This window comes from Spermophilus citellus, assembly GCF_964194105.1.
Source record: "Spermophilus citellus genome assembly, chromosome: 14".
NCBI lineage: Eukaryota > Metazoa > Chordata > Mammalia > Rodentia > Sciuridae > Spermophilus > Spermophilus citellus.
In genome coordinates this window covers 102,845,027-102,868,598 of record NC_138194.1, presented here as the reverse complement: position 1 = coordinate 102,868,598, position 23,572 = coordinate 102,845,027, and the positions used below count along the sequence as shown (strand labels likewise).

The following is a 23,572-nucleotide window of genomic DNA, read 5'->3' as shown; positions in this document are numbered from 1 at the left end:
ACGTCCCGGCAGGTGTCCCCACCCTCTGCCCACCTTCCTCATGGGACTGTAAATCCATATGGTCTCCCACATTAAAGTACAGTCCACAAACAGGATGGACGGCCTCCCGGGCCATGCCAGCACCTGCCCCTGTCCCCCTCCCTGAGTACCCTGGGCACTCTCTCCTCGGCCCGGTGTCCTTCCCCGCCTCCCCCATGCTCTTATGGCGTGGGTCTTTGTGGTGACCTCCTGGGTTCTCACACCCTGAGCAGCAGGGAGGAAAGACCCACAGGGAGCTGCGGCTGGGCCCAGGAGACGGGTGGTGGGCGACAGGAGCAGCCGGGCTCAGGGTGGGGAGACTCAGGCTTCACCCTCTCTCGTCGCAGTTTTGCTTCTTTATCAAATCATCAATCTCGTGGGTTTAGAGAAGACAACCACCGCGACCACAGAACATTGCGTCCTCCAGAGCAGAAGGGCAGAACCAGGGCCTGGCTAATGCGGCCTTGGGAGCAGAGACAACGCAGCCTGCCCGTGACCACTGACCGTCCCTCCTGACCAGTCTCTGGCTCCAGTAAGTAGAGACAGGTACAGAACAACGCCACGACAGGTTGGGTTTTGAAGTAATCAGGGAACGGCAAGTCGGTGGCCCCACCGCCCCTCCCGCCAGCCAGCGGTGGGCACCCTTGGCTCCTCAGGGAGAAGCAGCCAGAGGATGGGCGCGACGGGGGAGGAGGGGCAGGAAGGCCGGCCCAGAAAGCCCCAGAGCCCCCAGTCCTCAACGGCCCTGTGAGGTCGGAGAGGGCAAGCCGAGCCCCCACCCTCGCTCCTCGTCCACTTGGCCAGCTGCGGAGAAATGCGAGAGAGCAAGAGCAGGCGGGGGGGGGGGGGGGGGGGCGTCTGCGGTGGGAACTACGAAACGTGGGAGAGAAGACCCCAGGGCCAGATCCCCAGGCCCTCCAGCCCAGAGACGCCCTGCAGGGGGCATCACTGTCTGGTTCACAGCGTGATGGAAATGCCCACCTGCCCCTGCTCCCCGGTGCAGGCGTCCCAGGCAGCCCTGGGCCAGCACACGACCCGCTCTCCCAGCAGTGGGACCCGGCTCCACCTCCCTGGGGACACCTCCGAGACAGCCCTCCGTGGGGCCACTGACAGGGGAGATGGACAAACAGGGCCAGGCAGGACTGGAGGACAACACAAGCCGCCTAGCCCTCGCATGGTGATGATCACAGAGCATCATCTCACACCTGCAAGTGACCTCAGTGCCCTGGGCTCTGGGGCCACAGTCACCAGGAAGCCCAAGGCCGGATGGCTACCCTCTCCCAGGTGCTAGAAACGGCCGCTAGATACCTGAAGATGCCAACGAGCAGCTGCAGGGCGCTGTGCTGGATCTGGCAGTTGAGTGTCTGCTGCCAGGCTCGTCTGCGGGCTCGGCCCTCGTTCAGGTCTGTGCTGGAGCCCAGGTGGGCAAGGTGCAGCTCAGGGTGCAGCCGGAGGTTCTGGACCCTGAGAGGAAGCAGACATGGCTGCACGGCTGAGCATACCAACTGTCACCAGGCAGAGGGACACGTCAGATGTTGGGAGTGCCTGGCAAAACCTCTGGGGGCGGGCGGATCATCAAAAACACAGAGCCCAGGACAGCATTCACCCCCGAGCACCACCACACCAAGCCCTGGCTCCGACCCCACATCTGAACCCCAGCCCGCTTCTTCGCATCCCAGGTACTGCCCCGCAGGGCCCGCCCATTTCAGGACACCACAGGGTTTCCTGTTGGGCTGCCCCTGACAGGCCGGGCAGGGCCTCAGCAGGCGCAGGCACAGCCCCCGTGGCTCCTCTCGGCCTCCCTACCAGGCAGCTCCAGTGGCCCTGTGCCTGCACCCAGCACTCCCCGTCACCTCTCTTGGACCACCACGGAAGGGCCACTGGCTCATCTTCAGGTCTTCACTAAGGGTAGGGACTCAGTTACTCCATCTACCCCAAGCCGCCATTCAACACGGGTCCTGGCCCTCCCAACACCACTCTGGGCTGTATCGAGAGGTCTCTGGCCATCAACCAGAATGTCTGTGGTTTTAAACATGTAAAATCAACAGTTGGCACAGACGTGTTTGGCAGAGACCCCTGGAGCACGTACTGTGTGCCAGGCATGGCTCTGAGCGCCAACCACAGCAAACCCTGCCTGCACAGAGCTTCCCGTGGGAAGAAACGGATAAAAGCACCACAAACAGGAGGAGCGGGGAGATGCCAGTCATGATGGGCCGACCTCAGAGCAGGGGAGAGGGGCAGAGTGACCCCACGAGAGGATCGTGTACCTGCAAGATGAGAGGTGAGACTCAAGCACAGGAGCAGGAGGGGCGCCAGGGAAGGGCTCTCAACTGCCCGGGCCCTCTGTGGGCCAGTGGGTTTGCTGGCCCTACATGGCTCCAGCCTGGGGCCAGGCTGCAAAGCCAGGTCCAAGGGGCCAGGAGGCCTGGTGCAGGACTGGGTGCGGCTCTGGGCTCACTCCCACTGTGCCAAGAAGCTGCCCCCAAGGCAGCTGTCCATCCCTGGCCAGTCTGACCCATCAGATATCAGGTGACCGCCCTGCAATGTTGCTGCTCCTGGGCATCAACCTAGACTTCACCTAGCAGAACAGACAGGCAGCCGGGCGGGAAGGCAACGCCAGGGCATCCAGGAGGAGCCTCACACTGCCACAGGGGGCGCCTGTGCTCCCCTACTTCCTGCGGCAAGCCCACCTGCACCCGGGGAAAAGGGCCCCGGCCGCCTCCCCAGGACGCATCCTTCCCTGCCATCCACGCGCAGGGCAGGTTCCCCATCCTTGCCTAAGAGGGGCTGGCGGCCGCCAAGAGGCCGTGATGAACTGTGGCGCCCAGAGTTTCTGGGGGACTGGAAGAGGGGCCACCGGCCCTCGTTCCCTCTTTACCAGTGGATGCACTCCCCATATGGGACCCCGTGAGGAGACCCCACTGCAGCCTGGCTACAGGCTTCGAGGCTCGGAGCACAGGCATCCCAGTGCGCTCCAGTCAGTTCACGCTTATAAACCACCCTTTGCAGGAATCCAGCAATGCCGACGGGGGCAGGATCCTGGCCAAGCACACTCCTGAGAGGTTCTGAGACCTGGCAAGGTCAGGGGGGCAGCGCCTGCTTATCAGAAAGTAAACGGGACAAGTGTTGCCTTCCAGGTCCCCGTGGAGTGGGGGCGGGTTCATTCCCAAGGGAGAACAGCCACTCAGGTCCCTGAGGCACAACCTCCAGGTGAATGCGGCAGCCCCACCCACACAGCTGGAGGACAAATGGCCAAGCTCCCAGTCTTGGGGGGCAAGACTCCTTGCTGCTTAAGACGGCAGCAGTGGTAACAGAGGTGTGGTCAGCACAGATCAAGTGTCCCTGATCCAGCGCACGTGGGCTGGGGATGCAGCTCAGAGGTAGGCACGGCCCAGCACGCCTGAGGCCTAGGTTGATCCCCAGCACTAGGCAAAAGTGCTTTGGCCCACAAGTTTCAGAGTTGGAATATTTACATGAACATCATGAGATACACTGGGATGAGACGAGGTCCAAACAGGACACTTATTTATGTTTCATATGCACCTTGCTCATGGACTGAGGGTATGTTGACAATATTTTCAGTGAAACTGTGTTTTGACTGTGACCTGTCACGTGAGGTCAGAGGAGGGCTTTTCCACTGTGGTTTTGGACTTGGAAACAGCTCAGATTTCAAGTGTCTGGGTTAGGAAGGCTCCACCTGGACTCTGAGACACCCTCCAGGCAGAAAGGGCGTCCAGCTCCCAGGTAGAGGCACCTCTGTCCTGCTTCCAGCTCAGCCCCCGTCCTTTGATCCCCCCAAAATGGCAGAAAGCCGGTGGGTCCCCAGTGTCCTAGACACAGCCACAGCTCAGCTGCAGCAGACCCCAGGACAGTCCAGTTACTTGCCACGAGGCCAAAGAGCAGCTGCTGTGTCACTCACCGTCCCCACACCCTCAGGGCCACCTCCACGGCCCATAGGTCTGAAAGCAGCATGTCTCCTGCCGCCCTTGTATGAAGCCCCCAAGGGGAAGGTGCTCAGGAGCACTGGACGCTGACCCTCTGCATCCACTGGATGCTGTCAGAGGGCCGAGGCCCACACTGTCTGTCACTAGCACACAGATCCTGCCTGGTTCCAGTATTCATGACTGAATGGACCAAGCAGGATCTCCAGCGTGGGGTTAGGGTTGGGGTTAGGGTTAGGGTTGGGATTAGGGTTGGAGTTAGGGTTGGGGTTAGGGTTGGAGTTAGGGTTGGAGTTAGGAGTGGTTAGGGGTTAGGGTTAGGGTTAGGTTAGGGGTTAGTGGTAGGGTTAGGGGTTGGGGTTAGTGGTAGGGTTGGGGATTAGGGTTAGGGGGTTGGGGTTAGGGCTAGGGTTACGGGTTAGGGTTAGGGGGTTGGGCTTAGGGTTAGGGGTTAGGGCTAGGGTTAGGGATTAGGGTTAGGGGTTAGGGTTAGGGCTAGGGTTAGGGGTTAGTGTTGGGGTTAGGGTTAGGGATTAGGATTAGAGTTAGGGTTAGGGGTTAGGGTTGGGGTTAGGGTTAGGGGGTTAGGGTTAGGGCTAGGGTTAGGGGGGTAGGGTTAGGGTTAGAGTTAGGGCTAGGGTTAGGGGTTAGGGTTAGGAGTTAGGGGTTAGGGTTAGGGGGTTAGGGTTAGGGGTTAGGGTTAGGGCTAGGGTTAGGGGTTAGGGTTAGGGTTAGGGCTAGGGTTAGGGGTTAGGGTTAGGAGTTAGGGGTTAGGGTTAGGGGGTTAGGGGTTAGTGGTAGGGTTAGGGGTTAGGGTTAGGGCTAGGGTTAGGGGTTAGGGTTAGGAGTTAGGGATAGGGGGTTAGGGTTAGGGTTAGAAGTTAGGGTTAGAGTTAGGCACAAATAGGACCTGAGACACAGTACAGAGAGGGGTGGAGTGCTTTGCAGGGGATGTGACTGTCCCATCACTGTTAGGCTGTAATTAGTATTTAGACAAGATTAGAATAAAGACAAACCATTTGTATTTTAAAATACTTATAAATAATTTCCAAACTCTAAATATATAAAACATCTGTCAGCAATATAAAACTGGAAAAGATACTCAAAGTAGCAAGTACGTAATGTGTCAAAGATGTCTCACACACATGCTGTTTCCTGTTACCTCTGAACAAACGTCTGTGCCGCCAGGAGAGGGATGTCGGGAATGTCCACGTCACACTCAGAGGACTTGGAGCAGGTGACGCTCCCGTGATCAATATCTATCAGAACTAAGCCGTCAGCTTCCTAGAAGGAACACAGGGTCTTTTAATCTGATGCTCCTTTTTACACACACAAACAGAGTTTGCATCTGGACGACCCTGTGGACACAGGCACAACCTCCATTACCCTGGGAGCAGGTGGTGGTGCCAAGAGTAGCGCAGTGGCTGGGTCTGCTGGCCGTGCTCCCCGTAGACACCCGTCCTCAGGAACGCAGTCCCACAGTGCGCATCACGCCAGGGTCGTGGTGCCACCACCGTCCATCCCCAGGGCTTGCTCGCTCTCCCAGACGACGCCCCGCAACCCGTCAACACAGCTCCCCATCCTGCCTCCCGTCGACCCCGCACTCCATGGCCCTGTCTACTGCTCCACCTCTGGCTACTCAAAGGGCTCCAGACACATAGACACACGGTGTCCTCAGGAGTGGCAATGTCACTTTGCACAGTGCTTCCAGGCTCAGCTGGGCTGCAGCGTGGTCACAACCCCTTCTCCGCCACACTGAGTGCCCCACAACATGAGGACCACATGGCTTCCCTCTGGGCCCCAGTACAGACCCTGCACGAGCTTCTGCATGGAGTCCTGGGGAACATTCCAGACCTCCAGGAGCACAGCCCAACCCTGAGTGCCAGCCGGACCACGGGCAGGGTCCTGGGCTGAGTGACACACCCAGACATGTACAGAGGTTACTTGTAAAGTCTTATCTGTGACAAAATGCACAAATTATGTGAACCGCGCCAGAGATCTGAGAGTCTCGTCCCAGAAATGTGACGCCTGAGCTCTTTGGAGGTGGCGTGCCTTTCAGTCTGGGCCTGCCTCTGCCCAGGTGCAATCACCAGCATCCTCTGGACTCAAGACCAGGGTGCACGGCGTCGCCCGGGGTGCCGGCGGTGCTGACAAGGGGTGTGCGTGCTCAGGAAACAGGGGTGCTTGTGGTCACTCCAGCTCCCTCCTGAGGGGCCTGTGGGGGGAGGGCACGAAACACACCCAGAGGAGCTGCTGCCACTGTGCTCCCACACGCCTGATGGCCAGAGCACCAGGGAGGTGCCAAGCAGTGTCCCTCCTCCAGAGGAGGAACACGAGGGACTTTCCCGGTGACTAAAACAGAAGCACAACCTAACCTTCCGAGCATGGCCTGTCTGCTCTCCTCCGCGAGGGCCACCAGCGACATGGTTCCGTTTCTCCCCCACTCTAACTGGCCTCTTCCTACCGCGTGTTTTCCCCGTGACTCACAGGCGTTGGCATGAACACAGGAATGCGCGCCCCTTGAAGGAGGGACCAGTGCTCCTTCACCTTGGGTGAAGCGCCTGGGGGCAGAGATTAGCTTTGGCCTCCAGGAATGAGGGGGACAGGGGACAGGCTGACAGCAGCCTCTGGACGATGCCAGGAGCAGCAACCTTGTACAGCTTCCTAGACAAAAAGTCAGATGCAGACCTACCCCGCACGACGGCCTGCAGGACGCATCCCGAAGGGCCTGCAGAGAGCCTGCCGCCAGCCCTGTGGACACATGCCCAACTGGACCACAGGCTGCCTGCTCACCCCCAGGAGGGCCAGGATCCAAAAGACGGGAGGAGAACCCGGAACCTTCTGCTTGCTGTGGGAACGCACCCGGGGCAGCTGCGCCCACCCGGCTAACACCACTGTCCTCCACAGGGCAAGCCCACTCCTGGGAACGGGCCCAGGGGCAGCAAAGCTGGCATTCGACAGAACCTGTGCCTGCGACACAGCAGTGCTCTCCCCGTCTACCACGACCCAGCAGCAGGCGCCACGCAGACGCCCAGCAAGTGCCCTCTGACTGGAAGCTGTCCATCAGCGCTAGCAAACACAGCACAAGGGACCCTCCTCAACACCAAGAACACAGTGCTGCCGGAGGCCATGACAAGGACGTGTCCTGGAGGAACACTAAGTGAAGGAGGCCAGGACCCACAGGACGCCCTGACAGCAGGCCAGCCACACAGGGCACTGCCAGGGCAGGAGGGAGGCAGTGGGGGAGCATCACGGGCCTCTTGCAGGTGGTGAGCCATCTGCATAGACAACGAAGGCTGCATGACTCCAGGAGTATGGGAAAGCCACTGGCCTGTGGATGTGAACCAAGTGGCCTTTGTGGCACACAACTGCCCCCCGCTAACCAGATCCTTGGGCTGCTGCCTGCTGGCATCTGCGCAGCGTCCCCACCATCTTCCACAGCTCACCACTGGACAGGCTCCCTCTGCGGTCAGCATGCTGTGATCAGCACCCCCGTGGGCAGGCGCCGTCCCCCGGCCTCCCTGGACCCCTGCCCCACAGCAAGGAAGCTCACCACGGCCTCCTGACCAGGAGAGGAGGCTCGGCGCTCCCCAAGGGTCACAGAACAAACAGCACACCACACTGCCGTGCGTTCTTCCAGGAAGAGGGTCCGCGGTACCCATGAACACAAAGGCAAGATTTAAAACTAGCCAGGAAGTCCGTCGTGGTGACCACAGAGCTGCACGTGCGGCCCCAGCCGGTGCTGGGGTCTGCCTCAGCTCTGAACCCTGCTCACAGGACGTGTCCTGCCCCACTCAGAGGAGGAAACTGAGACTCAGCAAAGCAAGGAACTTCCCCGAGGGTGTGGAGTGGGGGAGGCGAGGCTTGAAATTGGGTTCCCTCACTGGGGCCCGCGGGGCAGCTGGAGCCCACGGGAGGGGAAGCCCTGGGGCTGTGGTGTTCACAGGCTGAGGGGGAGCGCGCCGCGGCTACACACAGGAAGGTGCACGAGCCTCGGCATGCGGGCTCCCCCCCTCAGAGCGCCCTCCTGTGTCCTCCATCTGTTCATGCTTTCCCTTTCCTGATGCTGGGACTGAACCCAGGCCTGTGCACCCCAAGCACAAGACACCACCAAATGCAACCTCCCAGGACTCCCTCAGGGGACGCCCAAGAACCTCACGCTCCAAATGGGACCCACTATACCTGACCTTGCTGACTTCTTCAAAGTGGTCCAGGTGGCAGCCCATGAGAAAGGACGTAGGTGCCATGATAAAATCCAGCATCTGAGCCGACAGGATGGGCACAAAGGTGTGCTGCCACTGCAGAGGGTGCAGGTAGACCATGAAGCACTCAGCGATGAGCGTCAGCAGAGCCCAGTTGGAGGAGAAGAACACGATCCGCTGCTCCGTCAAGATGCAGGTCAGGATCTGGGGGAGAGTCAGGTCTGTCTACGCTCTTGTCGGGCTCAGAACACCTGAGACAGCTGTGCACCGCTACCGGGCAGACACAGTCCAGGCCTCTCCCGATCTTCTGTCCACTGCCCAAACCAAGGAGATCAGAGATCCCACGGAAAACACTGTCTGCAGACACATGCCCCTGGGAAGCCGGCTCTGAGCAGATGGACGGACGCCAGGAGCAGCCAGCCCTCGGCTGTGACTGGCTTCTCACCACCTCTGGCAAGCAACACTTTTGATGCCATGATGCCACCTGGCAGAGGTGCCTGAGCCACCTACCTGCAGCACCTTCTCAGGTGAGAAGCACAGCAAGGGCAGGTGAAGGTCCAGGTCGATGATGGGGCTCTGGGGGTCCGCTCGGGAGGGGAACACGACGTGCAGGGGCTTCATGTTGAACACCTGTGATGGCCAAGGACCACAGCAGGTTCAGACGGTGGCTCCTGGCAAGGCTGAAGTGCACCATTTTAGTGTAGAAAACACCTGAGTTAGAAACCACTTTGGAAGACTCGAGTCACCACGCCACATATGTCACAGAATAACACACTGGTCCAGAGGCCCTCACCAGTGCCCTGAGGCTCACACAAACAAGTCCTCATGACCTTTTCTAAGTCAGCGAGCTCCCTTCAGCTGTCAATCACAACCTGGCCCCTGCCAAGACAGAGATAAACCAAAACCCAAAACTCAGCTCCGCTGCGCACAAACTCTGAACCCAGCTTGTCAGGCATCTTGGGTATGAGCTGTTCTTGTGCCTCTTATGTATTCTCAGCATCTTCCAATTAATAGTCAAAGACTCCTAAAGACTTGTGATTCCAAAAATTTAAGAAAGTCTTTTGTTTTTCTAAGTGACATTATTTAGAAGTAACGCTTCCCTTCACAGAATGCTCTCTGAGTGTAAAAGCCCTGTGGGGGCGGGAGGCCTCCAGAGGAGGAGGTATGACCCCTCTGGAAGGGGCTTCACTGCTGTCGGGAAGATGGACGAATCTCCAGCACCAGGTGTCGGCACCCAGTGCAGAGGGTGAGATGCAGGGTCGGGATGAGGTGAAGCGGGCAGACCAGTGCTTCCCAAATCACAGACGGGGACCGGCTGGCTGGCAGGTGGTGCTGGCAAGAGTGTGGCCAAAGGGCAAGTGAGCATCAAAGGTGGCCCGCTGGGCATGAGTGGCAGCTGGACAAGAGGACACAAGGAGGATTGAGCACTGTCCTGCCGCTGGCACAGTGGGGAGCGCGGCGCAGACTCAACAGACCGAGGCCACAACATGGACACTCTGTGAACACCAGGTGGATGCTGCTGAGCTTCAAGGCACAGCAGGCGACAGGCCACCGTCACCGCTCCAGACCTCACCCAGCACCGCTGAGCTCACAAGACCCCACGACTGAGCGAGAGCACTCCACCTACAGCAAACCACCATCCAGGTCCAAACCCCTCTAAAGCCCGGAACTTTCTGAGCACTGGTATGACACCACAGGTGGGACAGGCTGCGGCCAACCCCAGGCACACCAAAAACACGGCGTGAAAACACCTGGGCCAGGTGTGTACAGTGCCCAAGACACACATGGATCCACGCTCAGACGGGTCCCATCCACAAGACCCCTCATGAAACAGTCATATCTAAAATGCTTCAGCCCTGCCCTTCAGATAAGGGGGTCCTCAGCCTGCACCACAGAATGAAGCTGTTCTGCCCTGTGGGTCCAGGGGGAGAGAGGACACCTGCTCAGCACCTGCGCTGGAATGCACCGGCCAGACGTTCCACCCGCAGACGGCTCGGTTTGGAGTAATATTAAAAACACATTTTAACCAGACACACGCCTGTCATCCCAGCAGTGAGTAAGGCTGAGGCAGGAGGATGGCGAGTTCAAAGCAGCCTCAGCAACAGCGAGGTGCTAAGCAACTCAGTGAGACCCTGTCTCTAAATAAAATACAAATAGGGCTGGGGATGGGGGCTCAGTGGGTGAGTGCCCCTGAGTTCAAACCCTGGTACCAAAAAAAAAAAAAGACCACATATCTTAAGTCAGGATTGCATGTCTCCCTGATAAGAAAAATTTATTTTTTAATAGCTATAATAATTTTTTTTAAAGTACAGGAGCAAGATGTGTATGTATGATCTCCTAGAAGGGACTAATAAAGTCAAACTCAACTTGATATGCACTAAACATTCAAGATGTTCAATAGGTGTCAAAAAGAAAAAAAAGGAAGCACAGGAGGTAGGTGTGGAAAATGTGGAGTCACAGGGCCCTCCTCTAGCTCAGCGGTTTGTTGTTACTCAACAAAAGGGGAACGTGGGCCTTCTCCACTTCTCCAGCCTGACCTCACCCAAAGGCCCTGCACCGTGGGGCAGCCCGCGACACTTCCCCAAACAGAACCCGGCGTGGGAAACGTTTGTCTATTAATTCAATGATCCAGTGGCACTTCCAAGAATAACCAACATCAAACTAGTTATCAGACAGGAGAACATACCACCAAACACCATACTCATTGTTTAAGACAAATAAACAAAAGGAGAATTGCTAATTTATGTGAATTCTTCTAGTGACAGGCCGGGGTGTCTATTTTCTGCACAGCAAGAAGTGAGCCAACAGGTGAGCGCTGCAGTTCCCCAGGACACCTAACCAGCTGTGCTCCTGAGGCGCTGGCCAACGCCCGCCTAGACATTCCCCTTCCCACCTTGGAGAAGGCACAGAGAACACTCTAGAAGGACTGCATGCCCACACGGGAAACGTAGCAGAAACCTGAGAACAGTCTAAGACACTCAGACCATCTTCAGCATATCAATTTCACTGTTTGCCAAGAAAAAAACGTGATTAAATTCCAGATTCAACTTGCCAAATGGAGTGGTCCAGGTGGTGGAGTAGGAATCAGGGACAGTCTTGCAGCAAAATCTTTTATGTGATTGTCAACTTCAAAATCCTTACAGAGCTTCAGATGAGTCAACAAGCTGAAAAACAGAAACCAAGTGGCTGTCATCCTCGGCTTTTCCAATCAGCGGGTCTCCTTCAGGGTGTCCTGGGCAATTCCAGAGCTTCCCCAAGTTATGGGGGGTGGTGGGGCTGCCTGGAACGGGCTGGGGGGCAGGCCTTACCCTCTGGTTCTTGCTCTGTGCTGGGAACATGGGTTGTGCTCAATTTGTGAAAAACAGTTGGAATTGTGTATTTTTCTGCATGTATGTTACACATCAGTAAGAAATAAAGAACCAACAGCACTTTGAAAGAAAGTGCTTCAGAACACTTGTTTCCAAAATGCATTCTAACTTTATTTAAGAATGTGATTCCAAAACCATGAGCCTCCAGGCATGGGGGCACACACATGTGATCCGAGTGTCTCGAGAGGCCAAGGCAGGAGGATTACAAGTACAAGGCCAGCCTCAGCAACTTAGTGAGACCCTCAGCAAGACCCCGTCTCAAAATGAAAAATAAAAAGGGCTGGGGCTGGAGATGTGGCTCAAGTGGTAGCGCGCTCGCCTGGCAGGCGTGTGGCCCGGGTTCGATCCTCAGCACCACATACAAACAAAGATGTTGTGTCCGCCGAAAACTAAAATTAAAAAAAATAATAAAATATTAAAATATTTAAAAAATCTCTCTCTCTCTCTCTCTCTCTCTCTCTCTCTCTCTCTCTCTCTCTCTTTCTCTAAAAAAAAAAAAAAAAGGGCTGGGGTGTGGCTCGGTGGTAAGGCAACCCACATACGTATGAGTATGTATCGATTTCATATATTTACACAAACATGTGTATACAACAGGCAAGTGGTCACCTGGGGCACAGGGACTAGGTTCTGACCACAGAGGCCACGTCAACTTTTGGGGAGTGAGAAGACTCCTGTCGGTCACAGTGGGGGTCACGCTGTATGCGTGCACATTTGCCGAAAGGCTGGCCTTTAGAACTTCACGTGTAAAAGTGCAATTGTTGGTATTGAGAGGCCTCATCCGAGAGCCCTGCAGAGGCCCAGGCCCTTATAGACAAGGACCACACCTGCAGAGAACCCAGGCCTCCGTGCCCTCTGTCCTCTTAGCTCACTCCCAAACCTGACCCCGGGAACGTCGGGCGTCCACTGGTCTGGGACTGAGACGGGGCGTCGCACACGTTCAGGGCAGACACTCCTCCCCAAACATGTTTTTAATATTTATCTTTTAGCTGTAGTTGGACACAATACATTTACTTTATTTATTTTTACGTGGTGCTGAGGATCGAACCCAGGGCCTCGCGTGTGCTGGGCGAGCGCTCTACCGCTGAGCCTCAGCCCCAGCTCTTCCCCCGTGGATGCAGCCGCCGCAGGTATGCAGGTGACAGCACAGATTAGGGACACAACACCAGGCAGGAGGCAGGGACCTCCCTGGGCACTCAGGGGGTGCGTCGTCTGACAAACGTTCCAGTGGACAGATCTGTGGGCCTTCTTGTTTGCCTCGGTCGTTCACTGGACAGATGTTTGTGAGGACACGGGTGGTGTTCCACATGGGCCCAAGTCAGGGACAACCTGGTCCTGAAGAAGACAGTCTGACCGGGAGGGAGGATGACCCTGGCTGGGAACCACGTGAGGCAGGGGTTCCACCACTGAGTGTCCCGGGCTGGCTGTGGGATGACAGTGTCTGATGGGGTCCCACCTGGTGGGCTAGTGGCTCAGGAAGGACACCACGGCCTGCATTCCCCAGGGTGGGCTGGACATTTAGCCCCATGGTGTGAGACTGTTACGTGGCCAGCGTGATGGTTTAGCTGTGGTGTCCCCCAAAAGCTCACGTGGGAGACGATGCAAGAAGGTTCGAGGAGAAATGAGTGGGTTGTGAGAGTCTTAACCCCATCGGTGAATTAATCCTCTGACAGGGATTAACTCCCAGGGTGACCGAAACAGCAGGGTGTGGCTAGAGGAGGTGGGAATGAGGCATGGCTTGGGGGTATATATTTGTATTTGCTTCTTGGTCACCATGGTGTGAGCGGCTTCCCTCTGCCGCCCTCTTCAGCCACCTTCTTCAGCCTCACCTCAGTCCTGGAGGAATGGAGCCGGCCTTCTGTGGAGGGAGACCTCTGAAACCCTGAGCCCTCAAATAAACTTCCCTTCCTCTACAGTTGTACTGGTCAGATCCTCAGCAGTGAGAGAGCTGACTGAGACACCCAGCAAATCCACGTGCTTTTATTTTTACTTGAAGTAAGAATGATGCTTCAAGGGGGCAGCACCAGGATCTGGAGATAATTCAATGTTCCTCCACATTTTCACTTATTGTAAAATATCTAAGAGTGTTAACAAAAAGTTTAAAAGGAAAAAAAACTACCCCTAATCACACAAGGAGTGCTTCCCTCCCAAGAGCACAGCTAGAGGCTCCTTTGCATATGAACAGCTGACAGAGGAAGAGGTCCCTTGAAATACAAATTGAGCTGCCCAGCTACAGCCCCAGAGTCTGGTTCCTGCCTGAGCTGTGCAGCCTGGTTCCAAGCCCAGCGACTACCACTCAGAGCCAGGAACTTTCGTTACATGTTTGCCTTAATGCCCACCAGGAGGGCAGGGCTGCCAATCACCCACAGGGCAGGCGGAATCAATGGGCAGGACTTGGGAGAGAACAGACCCCGCTTTAGAGAAGACGACACTGGAGCCTGTGAAGAAGGGCTCACCTTCAGGGACGCAGGTTATCAGCCGGGTGCCAGCCTCACTGCCCACGACCTGCACTTGCTCAACTCACTGAGGCCATTAGTTCTACGCCCCGTGAAGTGCTTCATGTTGACGGCAATTTTAGGGGGCTAGACTGTGTTTTGAACTCTGTTCGAAACCCAGCTATATTTTAGAAAGCAAGACATGAAAGTGCTGGAACTTAAACTATGGATTCTGTGAATCTGAACCGTAAGATTCCTGCTCAGGGCTGGGCTGGGGCTCAGTGCAGAGCGCTCGCCTCACACAAGTGAGGCGCTGGGTTCGATTCTGGCACCACATAAAAATAAATTAATAGATATTGTGTCCAAAAAAAAAAGATTCCTGCTCAGCCACTGGCTGCTGGCCACTCCCTGTGGTCAAGGCGCAGGGTCTGACGCCAGGGACCTGCCACCGATGGCCCTTCGTGGTCACGACACAAGGGCCTCTGCTGACTGTCCTCGTACAGGCTTTGATCAAAGCACAGGTTCCAAGGTGTGACTTCATCACTCGAAAGCAAATGGCTCTGTACTCCTGGGCCTGGGGACTGACACGGTCCGAACAGGGGCACAGCCTCCCACATCACAATGATACCCTCGGACAACGGGAATCTGCCAGGTCCTGCAAAACGCCTCCTGACTTATGGGAAATTCCTCACGTCCTAAGACTTGCCGCTCAACAGCAGCAACAAGACGGTACAGAGTCCAGCTAAAAAGGCCAGTTTTTAAAAGGCAACCAAACACCTCAAAGAGCAGCCCCTGGTCTCCTCCAATCGCTAGGAAAAGAGCTTTCCTGAGACCCGTCTTTCAAAACACAAAATAAAACCCTCCATATCAACTCCCTTCCGCAGTTTGGAGTCACCTTCAACTCGCACCCACCAGTCCCACCCCGAGGGCCAGCCACGCCCCTGCCCCAGGTTCAGGGGACAGCCAGGTGGCCTCAGACCAGCTCACCAGGAGAGGCAGTCCTTGAGGGAGTTGTAGTAGGGGAACTTGGAGACCACGCACACCGCAGAGGGCACGAAGCAGCCGGCAGCGCTGGCGGGTGGCCCGGACGGTTCCCAGTGGGCCTTGCCGTTGTAGAAGCAATACTCATCCTAGGGGAAGAGCACGGCGATGGTGACTGTCACCTCCCACGCTGATGTCCTCGGGCCCTCAGAGGACGGTGAACCTCCCCAGGGGCGGAGAAGCCTGGGCCTCAGGATGAGGACACCTGTTGGCACACTGCAGGACCCCAGGGACTAGGCCCTGCTTAGAAGACCCAGTGGGAAGCAGCATCGGCACGTGTGGGAGCCTGGCGAGAGGGGGCTCACGCAGGCCCTCCCTCCAGGGAGCCGCTCTCAGTGAGACCCGAGTGGCACAAGATCGGGGCTCACCAGCTGGGCCGTGTCGGAGGGTAGTTTGTTTGGGGATTTTATTTTTTATTTTGTATAGGGATGGAGGGACGTGATGATAGCTTTAGGGTGCATTCTTCTTTAATTTGAGATACTTACAAGATATCTAAGCAAAGAAGAAGCCAGAAGACAGCCATCATTTGTTTATCCACCAACATTCAATGAATGTCCACTGCCTTAGGGTGGAGTGGCCCCCGTTCAAACCCTCATGGCTGTGTAACCTCAGGAAAGTAACTTAACCTGTCTGTGCCACCATTTTGTCGATAAAGTGGGGCTGATGCTAACATTTCTACTCTTGCTCATTGGGTAAAGATTAAGTGAACCACACAAGGTGCTTGGGGCTGGCCATTCACACACGGGGGCTGTAGTCGCTGTGGCAGTCAGAGAGAGGCAGGGGTCACCCTGAAGTTCCTCTCGTCAGCACTGCCCAGGAGCAAATGGGGGCAGAGTCTGTCTGATGATACCTTGTGCTTCAGATGCCTGGACATAGTCTTGGTGGAAGCGTGATGGGACCCAGAGAGGAGCCCCTCCTGGCCTCTGGGGGCCCAGGAGCTGGGTCCAGGCAGCCCTGTCCACTGCAGGGACCTCCAGAACTCAAGCTGGCCCTTCACCGCAGAAGTGCGAGAGTGAGAAGCCCACCTGCACTGGGGGGACTGGCAGGGTCTGCTGGGCACAGGGGCCTGGAAGCATGAAGGAGCGCTGTTGCCCTCCGAGCTTCCCAAGGCCAGCTGATGCCCATGCAGAGCCTGGCCTGGCCACCCCCACACAGGAATGAGGCAGGCGCAAGACCCACACCAGGCAGATTGCTCAGCAGCAGAAGGACACATGTTCATTAGCAGATAAGTGAGGACCACCCCGGGAAATGGATAAAAGGAATGAGGCACTGACATAGGCCATAGTGTGGGTGGCCCTCAAGGCCATCCTGCCACCAGGAGACACCAGACACACAGGCCCCCTGGTGGCACATGACTCCTGGTATGTGACACACCCAGAGAGACAGAAGGCAGAGGGGGCGCCAGGCCTGGCAGAGGGGAAGTGGGCAGTGAGGGCTGAGCAGGCAGGAGCCTGGGGGATGGAGAGCGTCTGGAACCAGACAGTGGTCGCAGGGTGCCCTGAGCACGGTGTACCGTGAGCACCGGGTACCCTGAGCACCAGGTACCCTCAGCACGGTGTACCGTGAGCACCGGGTACCCTGAGCACCAGGTACCCTGAGCACCGGGTACCCTCAGCACGGGGTACCCTGAGCACCGGGTCACTGCGTTGTGCACTTTAAGATGATCACGTGTCCTTCACCACAAAGACCCACAGGAAGGAGTGGGCACCTACGTGCAGGGGCCGATAGTACTGGGCAACCACGCCGTAGGTTCTGTTCCCGCAGATGTCCGTCAGCACCAGGAAATGCACCTGGTCCTCCTTTGGTTCTGAGGCAACGCACACGCCCCCTGCAGGCAGAGGAAAAGAAAGACACTCATCCTGCCTGTGCGTCCACTACAAGGCCAGGGCCACTTGTGAACCAATCTCAAGGTGCATGACACACACCAGCTGCCAGTGGTCCACAGGGCACCTTGAGGCTCCCCCATCCTGCTCTAGTGGCTGAACCCCCCACCCCCACGACCCGCTGCAGTTTCTTTAGAGACGCTCTGGCTCTGAGCGATCCAGTGTGTGCGCATAGTGGGGCCAACGCCCACAGGGTCAGAGGTTCACCTCTGGGCCGCTGAGGCCAAGGCAGTGGGTGCTTCTGGGCACAGCAGCCCACTCTACACCTGCTCCCCAGTTAAACCCTGTGACCAGGAAATGGCATGAGGCTCTCGACAGGAGCTGTGAGAGGAACTTGGGCCAAGCCCTTAGTCTGAGTGTCTGGCACAACCATTTTGAAATTCTTCAACACAGAGAAAAGAATGAAGCCCAGAAACACAAGCTCCTGTCGGCAGAAGTGGGGGCGCTCAGGGAAGGAGGCACGCCTGTGTTCCCTGCTCCAGAGAAGCGGGAAGCGGGGGGGGGGGGGGGGGGGGGGGGGGGGGGCTCCGCACACACTGGTGAGAGCCCCACACGCTCCGGCACCCCTCAGCTCAGCTGCCAGCGCTCTGGGACGTGCTTTAGGTCAACGTGGAAAAGCCCCAGCCCCGTAGCTCGCCACACCCGTGGCCAAGATACAGACCCGCTTCCTGGACCCGGCTTTCCAGGGATTTAAATTTCCTGTTAGCTTTAAACCTCCCCAGACTGAAAGAACGGAGCAGCCAGGGCACTGGCTCAGCTGTGCACCCCACTGTCCTCAGCATGGGGACCTCCACCGCACTGCAGCCAGCCAGCGCCAGGCCACCCGTCCGCCACCTGGGTACGGTACCTGGGAAGCACAGCTGGGGCAGGGCGAGGAGGTCCACACCGCCCGGGATGCTGATGTCTGCAGAATCCAGCCCTTTGGGGTCCCCCGGGCCCCCCTTCCCGTGCTCCATCTTGGGCTTCTCTCTCCTCTTCCTGAAGGAGCGCCTTCTGCCTTTCCCCAGAGTGCCGCAGCTGGCACCGGCCACCTGACTGTCCTCGTTACTGATGAAAGGAGGCACAAAAACAGACAGGACCTCTGGGTCAAGGGGAGAAAGGCTTCCGATCCCCCTTCTCTGGGCAGCCTGGAAAGGGAAAGTAGGAGTCACTGTGGTGTCCGTCCTCCTCTTGGATGTCCTTCCTAGCCCAGCGTCCTCCTCCCAGTTCTCTGCCTCCCCAACTCATTTTCCTTTAACGGTCTCAGCAGGAGTGGTTTTCCCACCCAAGGCTCATGGCAGGAAAGAGCCCTGAAGATCCTCAGGAGCTCCCCGGCCCTGCACCACAGCACCTCCTGGGGCTGGGTGCTGCCACTGTACAGCATGGAAGCCACCCCCTTGCCAAGCACTGAAGTTCAGGGCCAGGTGCTGGGATCCAAAGACCTGAGTTCAAAACCCGGCTCTGCCCTGCACAAGTCACTTGGCCCTCTGAGCTTCCCTCTCGAGAGACGAGTACAGGGAACAAGGGCAGCCATGTAGGTCAAGAGCTGAGCCAGCAGCGAAGCCTCAGGAACACAAGAGCCACCCAGCATAGGGAGGTCAGAGGGCAGACACAGAGAGAGGCTCGATACAGCAAAACCCCTACCAAACACAGTCCCAGGCTCCAGGCCCACTGGTCATCAATTGCATAGGCAGCTGGACAGGGCAGTGGAGAGGGCTCTGACAAACACAGCCTCCCCCGCTGCCCACGGGGTCCCTTGGGATCAGTAAGAGAGGTGTGCTTGGACTGAATTCTATAGGATTTCAAGCTGGTATGAGATCTGTTTGTATCTTTAATCTCTCCATTTTCCCCCCAAGTAATGCAAAGAGCAGGCAGAACCCAACTCTCCTACCAAACCCAGGGCCTGACACAGCCCACTACAGAGCTGGGTGAGCACGTAGTCTGTCCATCTTCCAAAGAACTTGGGCAAAATGCATCCCATGAGGCAAGGAAGCGCTCTGGTGCGGAGCTGGCTAAACACAGGAGAGCCCCCATCCGCAGTTCTGGATGCACAGGATTCGGGAGGAAGGAGACGGCCGGTAGGGCTGGGAGTGGGCACTGGAGGGTTTCTGAGGGACACCAGAAGGGCCCACTGTCCCCAGCAGTGAGGAGACCTCAGTGTCAGAAGGAAAGCCAGTAGTCAACATTCCATAGGACCCACAGGAGCAGGGGCCTGCTTGTCCTGGGAGGCACCAACGCTCAAGTTCTGCCATCGATTTGTTTCTATTTGGGGAAAACACACTAGTAGGAACAAAGGCCAAACATGGGAGACCCGAATCACTGCATCATCTGAACGTCTCTCAGTCCCTCACATGAAAGAAATGCACGTCTCTGGTCGCACAAAACCTCCTCGAAAACTTTCCCACCGAGACCCAAGCTCTGAGCCCTTAACTGGAAGTACACACGTCTTTATCTTTCTCCCTCAGAGTTTCAGACACAAAGGCCACCCTCGCCTGGTGGGATAAGCAATACTGTGCCACTGTTCACAAATAACAACAATGTACTACTAAAGGAAACACCAGGGCGGAAGGCCTCCCAGGACACCCAGCAACACCCTCTGCACAGCCCAGGACACTTCCTTCCATTTTTTCTATCCAGATGTAAACCCAGGACATTTCTTTATAATACAGTCATGGACTTGACTACCTACCCTGCAGCGTGGCGGCCCTCCCCACTCACAGCACACTAACGCATCACCCACCCTGGGCAGCGGCTGGGGGCCGCCAGTCTTCACCTGCTGATTAAACAGCAATGCACAGTCTCACCAAACCTGGCTGCACATGTCCCTTGTTAGACCACCTTCCAGGAGGTGGGAAGCCCAAGAGAGCACAGGTGACAGGATGCGACACACAGGCCAACCGGCCCTTGCCGCCCCTGTCAGCCTGCACCAGGGCTCACAGCTGCCACCGCTGAGAAAGTCCCAAGCCCTGACTGACTAAACCTCTCTCAGAAGCCCTCATTTTAGTTTAAGCCATTTTGTCCCATCGTCCCAGATGGGGAACACCTTTAAAAAAGTAAACTGAGCAACAAATATGCACTTCTGGTAAGTCTGAAATAATATATGAATATTTATTACCTTCAGAATTGAAAACTTGGGAATGAATAGGTTTTTTAAAAAAGCTAACTACAAAGTAAAAACCATAACAGTCCTACTCATTCAAGCCACAGATTTATTTTTAAATCAGACTAAACAGAGTCATTACTTGTCACTACAGGACTGATAATGACAAGTAATGAAACAACAGGAATTAATAGACTTGTTAAAATGCTCCAGAACCATGCTGACAGAGGCCACCTGTGGCTGCTCAATTTAAACTAAGCAAAACTGGGGGAAGCAAAGCCCAGGGGCAGCACTGGCCACATTTCAAGGGCAGCCGCCTAGCCAGGGGCTACCATATGGGCGGTATGGACAGAGAGCACAGGGCCATCCCCCAGCAGGTTCTGTTGGAGAGCACTGTTCTAGGAACAGAAGGCCAGGCGGCCTGCAGAAGACCACAAAACCGCACCTCCATGCCCCAGAGCTCTGTCGGTGACCTGTGTTGCAGAAGGCACTGGAGCTCTCTTGGCCACTCTAGACTCCCATGCACCAAGAAAGGGGAGCCCTCTGCAGGTGGAGGGGAAGCCCTCACAAGCAGCCCACCCCAAGTTCCTTGCCACAACAGACCAACACCCACCCCCACCTGAGGCACAAAACATAAAGGGCACCAGGATACCCGAATCTTAAACTGGATATCCTCAGACCTCTGGCCTCTGTTCTCCCATGTGTGAATAAATGCCTGAACCAGAGAAATTGTGATTTTAAGAAGTAAAACTAAAAATTATTTTGAAAACCTTGGACGTTCAAAAGAGAATTGCTACAAAAAACCAAAACTAAATAAAATCATATGATTGGTAAACTGTAACACTGGTGTTGATTTAGAAGTAGGGTTACCGCAGAAGTTTATCCATCTCCTCCCTCTTTTTTCCCTATCCCTTGACTGATTTCTTTCCACTCTTTACCAATCCTCTAGAAGAATCAGAGTACAGTAGCAACTGTGCCCTCTCACTTGACCTAGAGGAAGGTGCAGCCTGTTTTGTTCAGGAAAGTACCACTGTAAATATTCCAGTTGATTCATCCTGTGCTCAGAAGACATGCCTCACACTAAGCCACCAAGAGACGTGGAGTAATGGCTCGGGAGCAAAGACGATGGCCTGCCAAGGAGACCACAGTGGAACCGGGTTGCTTCCTGTTCTAAGAAGGGGAGGCAAAGCCACTCGGCAAACTGAAGGCAGAGACAACTGAATCAATCATGCTCATCAAACAGGGATACCCTGGCATTGTGGGGGATTTAGAAGTAAAAAAAAAAGGAAAGGAGATGCAGAAATAATCTCCATATAGAACAAGGCTTTCCACCCAAGTCAAAATGGGCTCTGTACTAAAGCCTAGCAGTAGAAACCACCGAGACATTAGCAGACATTCACCGGTTACGGTTAGTAATGCTTAACTTTTCCTGGGTGACCTCCACTCAGCACATGGTTCACTTTTCCTGGCCATCACTTAATCACTCATGCCCCTCCTGGAAAGAGGGGAAGGGGCTACTAGGAGACACAGACATGCTGGGCCAGGAGAAAAAGGGGCAGAGGCAGATTCAAAACAGAGCCCGGGTTCCAGAAAAGGTGAGAACACGGAAAGAAATTAGAACAAGATTTTCTAAAACTGCTGTTTCCCGGAGAAGGGGATTTGAATTTACTCTTAGGGGTCTAGGGTTGGAGGGGGAACCCTGATGGTGGGGAGTTACTGGTTACTGCAAGTGAGAAAAACAGCTAGGCTCCATTGCACAACTACAGGCAAAGTATCTGAAGCTGCTGGTGAAACCTAAAACTTGAAGTCTCATTATTCTGAGCCTACTGCAGAAGCCACGGTTTAGGAGATGATAAATCTTTGTGTAATGAAAGAAATCATTAAATCGGCTAATTGCAAGGAGTTGGTCCACTAGAGGTGAACTCCGGGGTCCCGAGGCGTTAGCACCTTGCCCCAAGTGGGGGGATCCCGAGGGCAGGAGAGACCTGGAAGGCTAAAGGACACGGAGAAAGGCTCCAACGGATGCGAGCCCCTTTGCATCATGACAATCACTAGGTGCAAATCCAGCCAGCGGCTGCCCCAGAGAGAAGGTCCCCAGGGAGAGTAAGGGAAGGGGCCCCCATTAGGCGATGTTTGGCGAACAGCTGCTGGTCTCGGCCCCAGGCAGACGACGGTACCCGCCATGGCCTCGGGTGCCCTGTAGCCCACTGAGCAGGCGCGCGGGGCCTCTCGAGGGCATCGTGGACTTCATGGGCACAGGAGAGCTGGACCCGCGGGGAGTCCCGGACCCAAAGGGGGCAGAAGCGGGACGGGCGGGGACACGGCCAGCAGGAGCACAGCTGGCGGAAGCCTGCGCCAGCTCCCCGGTGCCTGGGCTCCCCCTCGTACTCGCCCGGATCTGACCCACTCTCCGCCTCAGTTTCCCCGCCAGCCCCTTACCTGCTCGAGGCCGCGGAGGCTCTCCTGGGGGGCGCCCAGCAGAGCGCACAGCTCCAGCAGCCCGGAGGGCAGCGACAGGTGCTTTAGCTTGGCTTCCGCCATGGCCCCTCCGCGGCCAGCTGGGTGCGCCGAGCTCGGGCGCTTGGGCTCGCCGGCACCCTAGAGAGCCACCGCACCGCCTCGGGTCGGTCCCCCCCGCGAGGGCCGCCCACGGGGCGGGGCCGGGGCGGGGCTTGGGGTTGAAGTGGGCGGGGCCTCAGAGTGAGCGGTGGGGGGCCGGCGAGACGGGGCGGGGCCCTCGGGGAGGGGCCTTGTGGTGGGCGGGGCCTGCAGAGGGAGCAGGGCCGGCGAAACGGCAAAGCCTGCGTGTGGGCGGGACGAGGCCGGTGGGTGGGGCTTTAGTGGTGGGCGGGGTCTAAGAGTGAGCGGCCCCCGCGAGACGAGGCGGGGCCTGCGTGTGGACGGGGCGGGGCCTTGGTGGTGGGCGAGGTCTCAGAGTGAGCGAGGCCCTCGGCGAGATGGGGCGGGCCCCGCTGGGCGGGGCTCGTCGTCACTTCCTAACCGGGTCCAACGCGTGCGCGGCGTGAGCGCGAGCGGCAACCCCTTCGGCCCCGCCCCTCCCCTTACCCGGGGACTGAGGGACGCTGGGCGGGTCCCCAGGTGCCTCGCCACGTCACCCGGCCTTGGGCGCCGCTCCCTCTGGCTATGGGCCCGGGGCGCACGCTGCGGGGTGGGAGGGACGGGGAAAGGGAGTGCCACCACGGGTCCTGCTTAGTGACTGCGGCGGTAACCTGAGGCCGCCGTGTCCCGCCGGAGAAACGTGCAGCAGGAACCTAGCTGGATGGGCGCTGCTGGAGGGAGGCGTGGGAACTTGGGGACTGAGGTCTGGCAGCGCCCTTCCCTGGTCAGCTGCAGCCTGACCTGATCCCTGGTGGGCCGTGGACCCAGAGAAGGGGCAGTCAGCGAGCCCAGGGCGGCGGGACCTGAGGGCGTCCAAGCGTAGCCTGCCTCCCAGACGACCGTCCCCACTCTGGACTCTGTCCTGCCATCTGTAAAATCAAGAGGAAATGAATCCAAAGGACTTTTCTAGTTCTAATAACCTAGAAGTCTGTTTTTAAAATAAAAAACCGGAGGCACGGTGGCACACGCCCGTAAGCCCATCTACTGCA

At 56.8% G+C, this 23,572-nt stretch overlaps 1 protein-coding gene across 8 annotated transcripts in view; it reads right to left on the bottom strand.

The window, feature by feature from the left end:
* DENND3 (DENN domain containing 3) overlaps positions 1-22,597 on the bottom strand; it is a gene marked incomplete at its 3' end in the record, with an annotated part of 48,462 nt that extends 25,865 nt beyond the window's left edge. For 6 of the 8 annotated variants that reach the window (XR_014018850.1, XM_081266739.1, XM_081266740.1 and 3 more), the window contains exons 1-9: positions 22,404-22,597; positions 17,733-18,012; positions 16,715-16,830; positions 14,949-15,091; positions 11,214-11,325; positions 8,672-8,791; positions 8,147-8,365; positions 5,122-5,243; positions 1,327-1,482 (exon numbers count right to left, since the gene is read on the bottom strand). Coding sequence is in view for 7 of the 8 variants with exons in the window: in XM_081266739.1 (XP_081122865.1) it covers positions 1,327-1,482; positions 5,122-5,243; positions 8,147-8,365; positions 8,672-8,791; positions 11,214-11,325; positions 14,949-15,091; positions 16,715-16,830; positions 17,733-18,012; positions 22,404-22,505 (1,370 nt within the window). Of the gene's footprint in view, positions 1-1,326; positions 1,483-5,121; positions 5,244-8,146; positions 8,366-8,671; positions 8,842-11,213; positions 11,326-14,948; positions 15,092-16,714; positions 16,831-17,732; positions 18,013-22,403 lie in introns of those variants that run through there. The other 2 variants (XM_081266743.1, XM_081266745.1) reach the window with 2 other exon arrangements.
* Between the last annotated feature and the right edge of the window lie 975 nt (positions 22,598-23,572).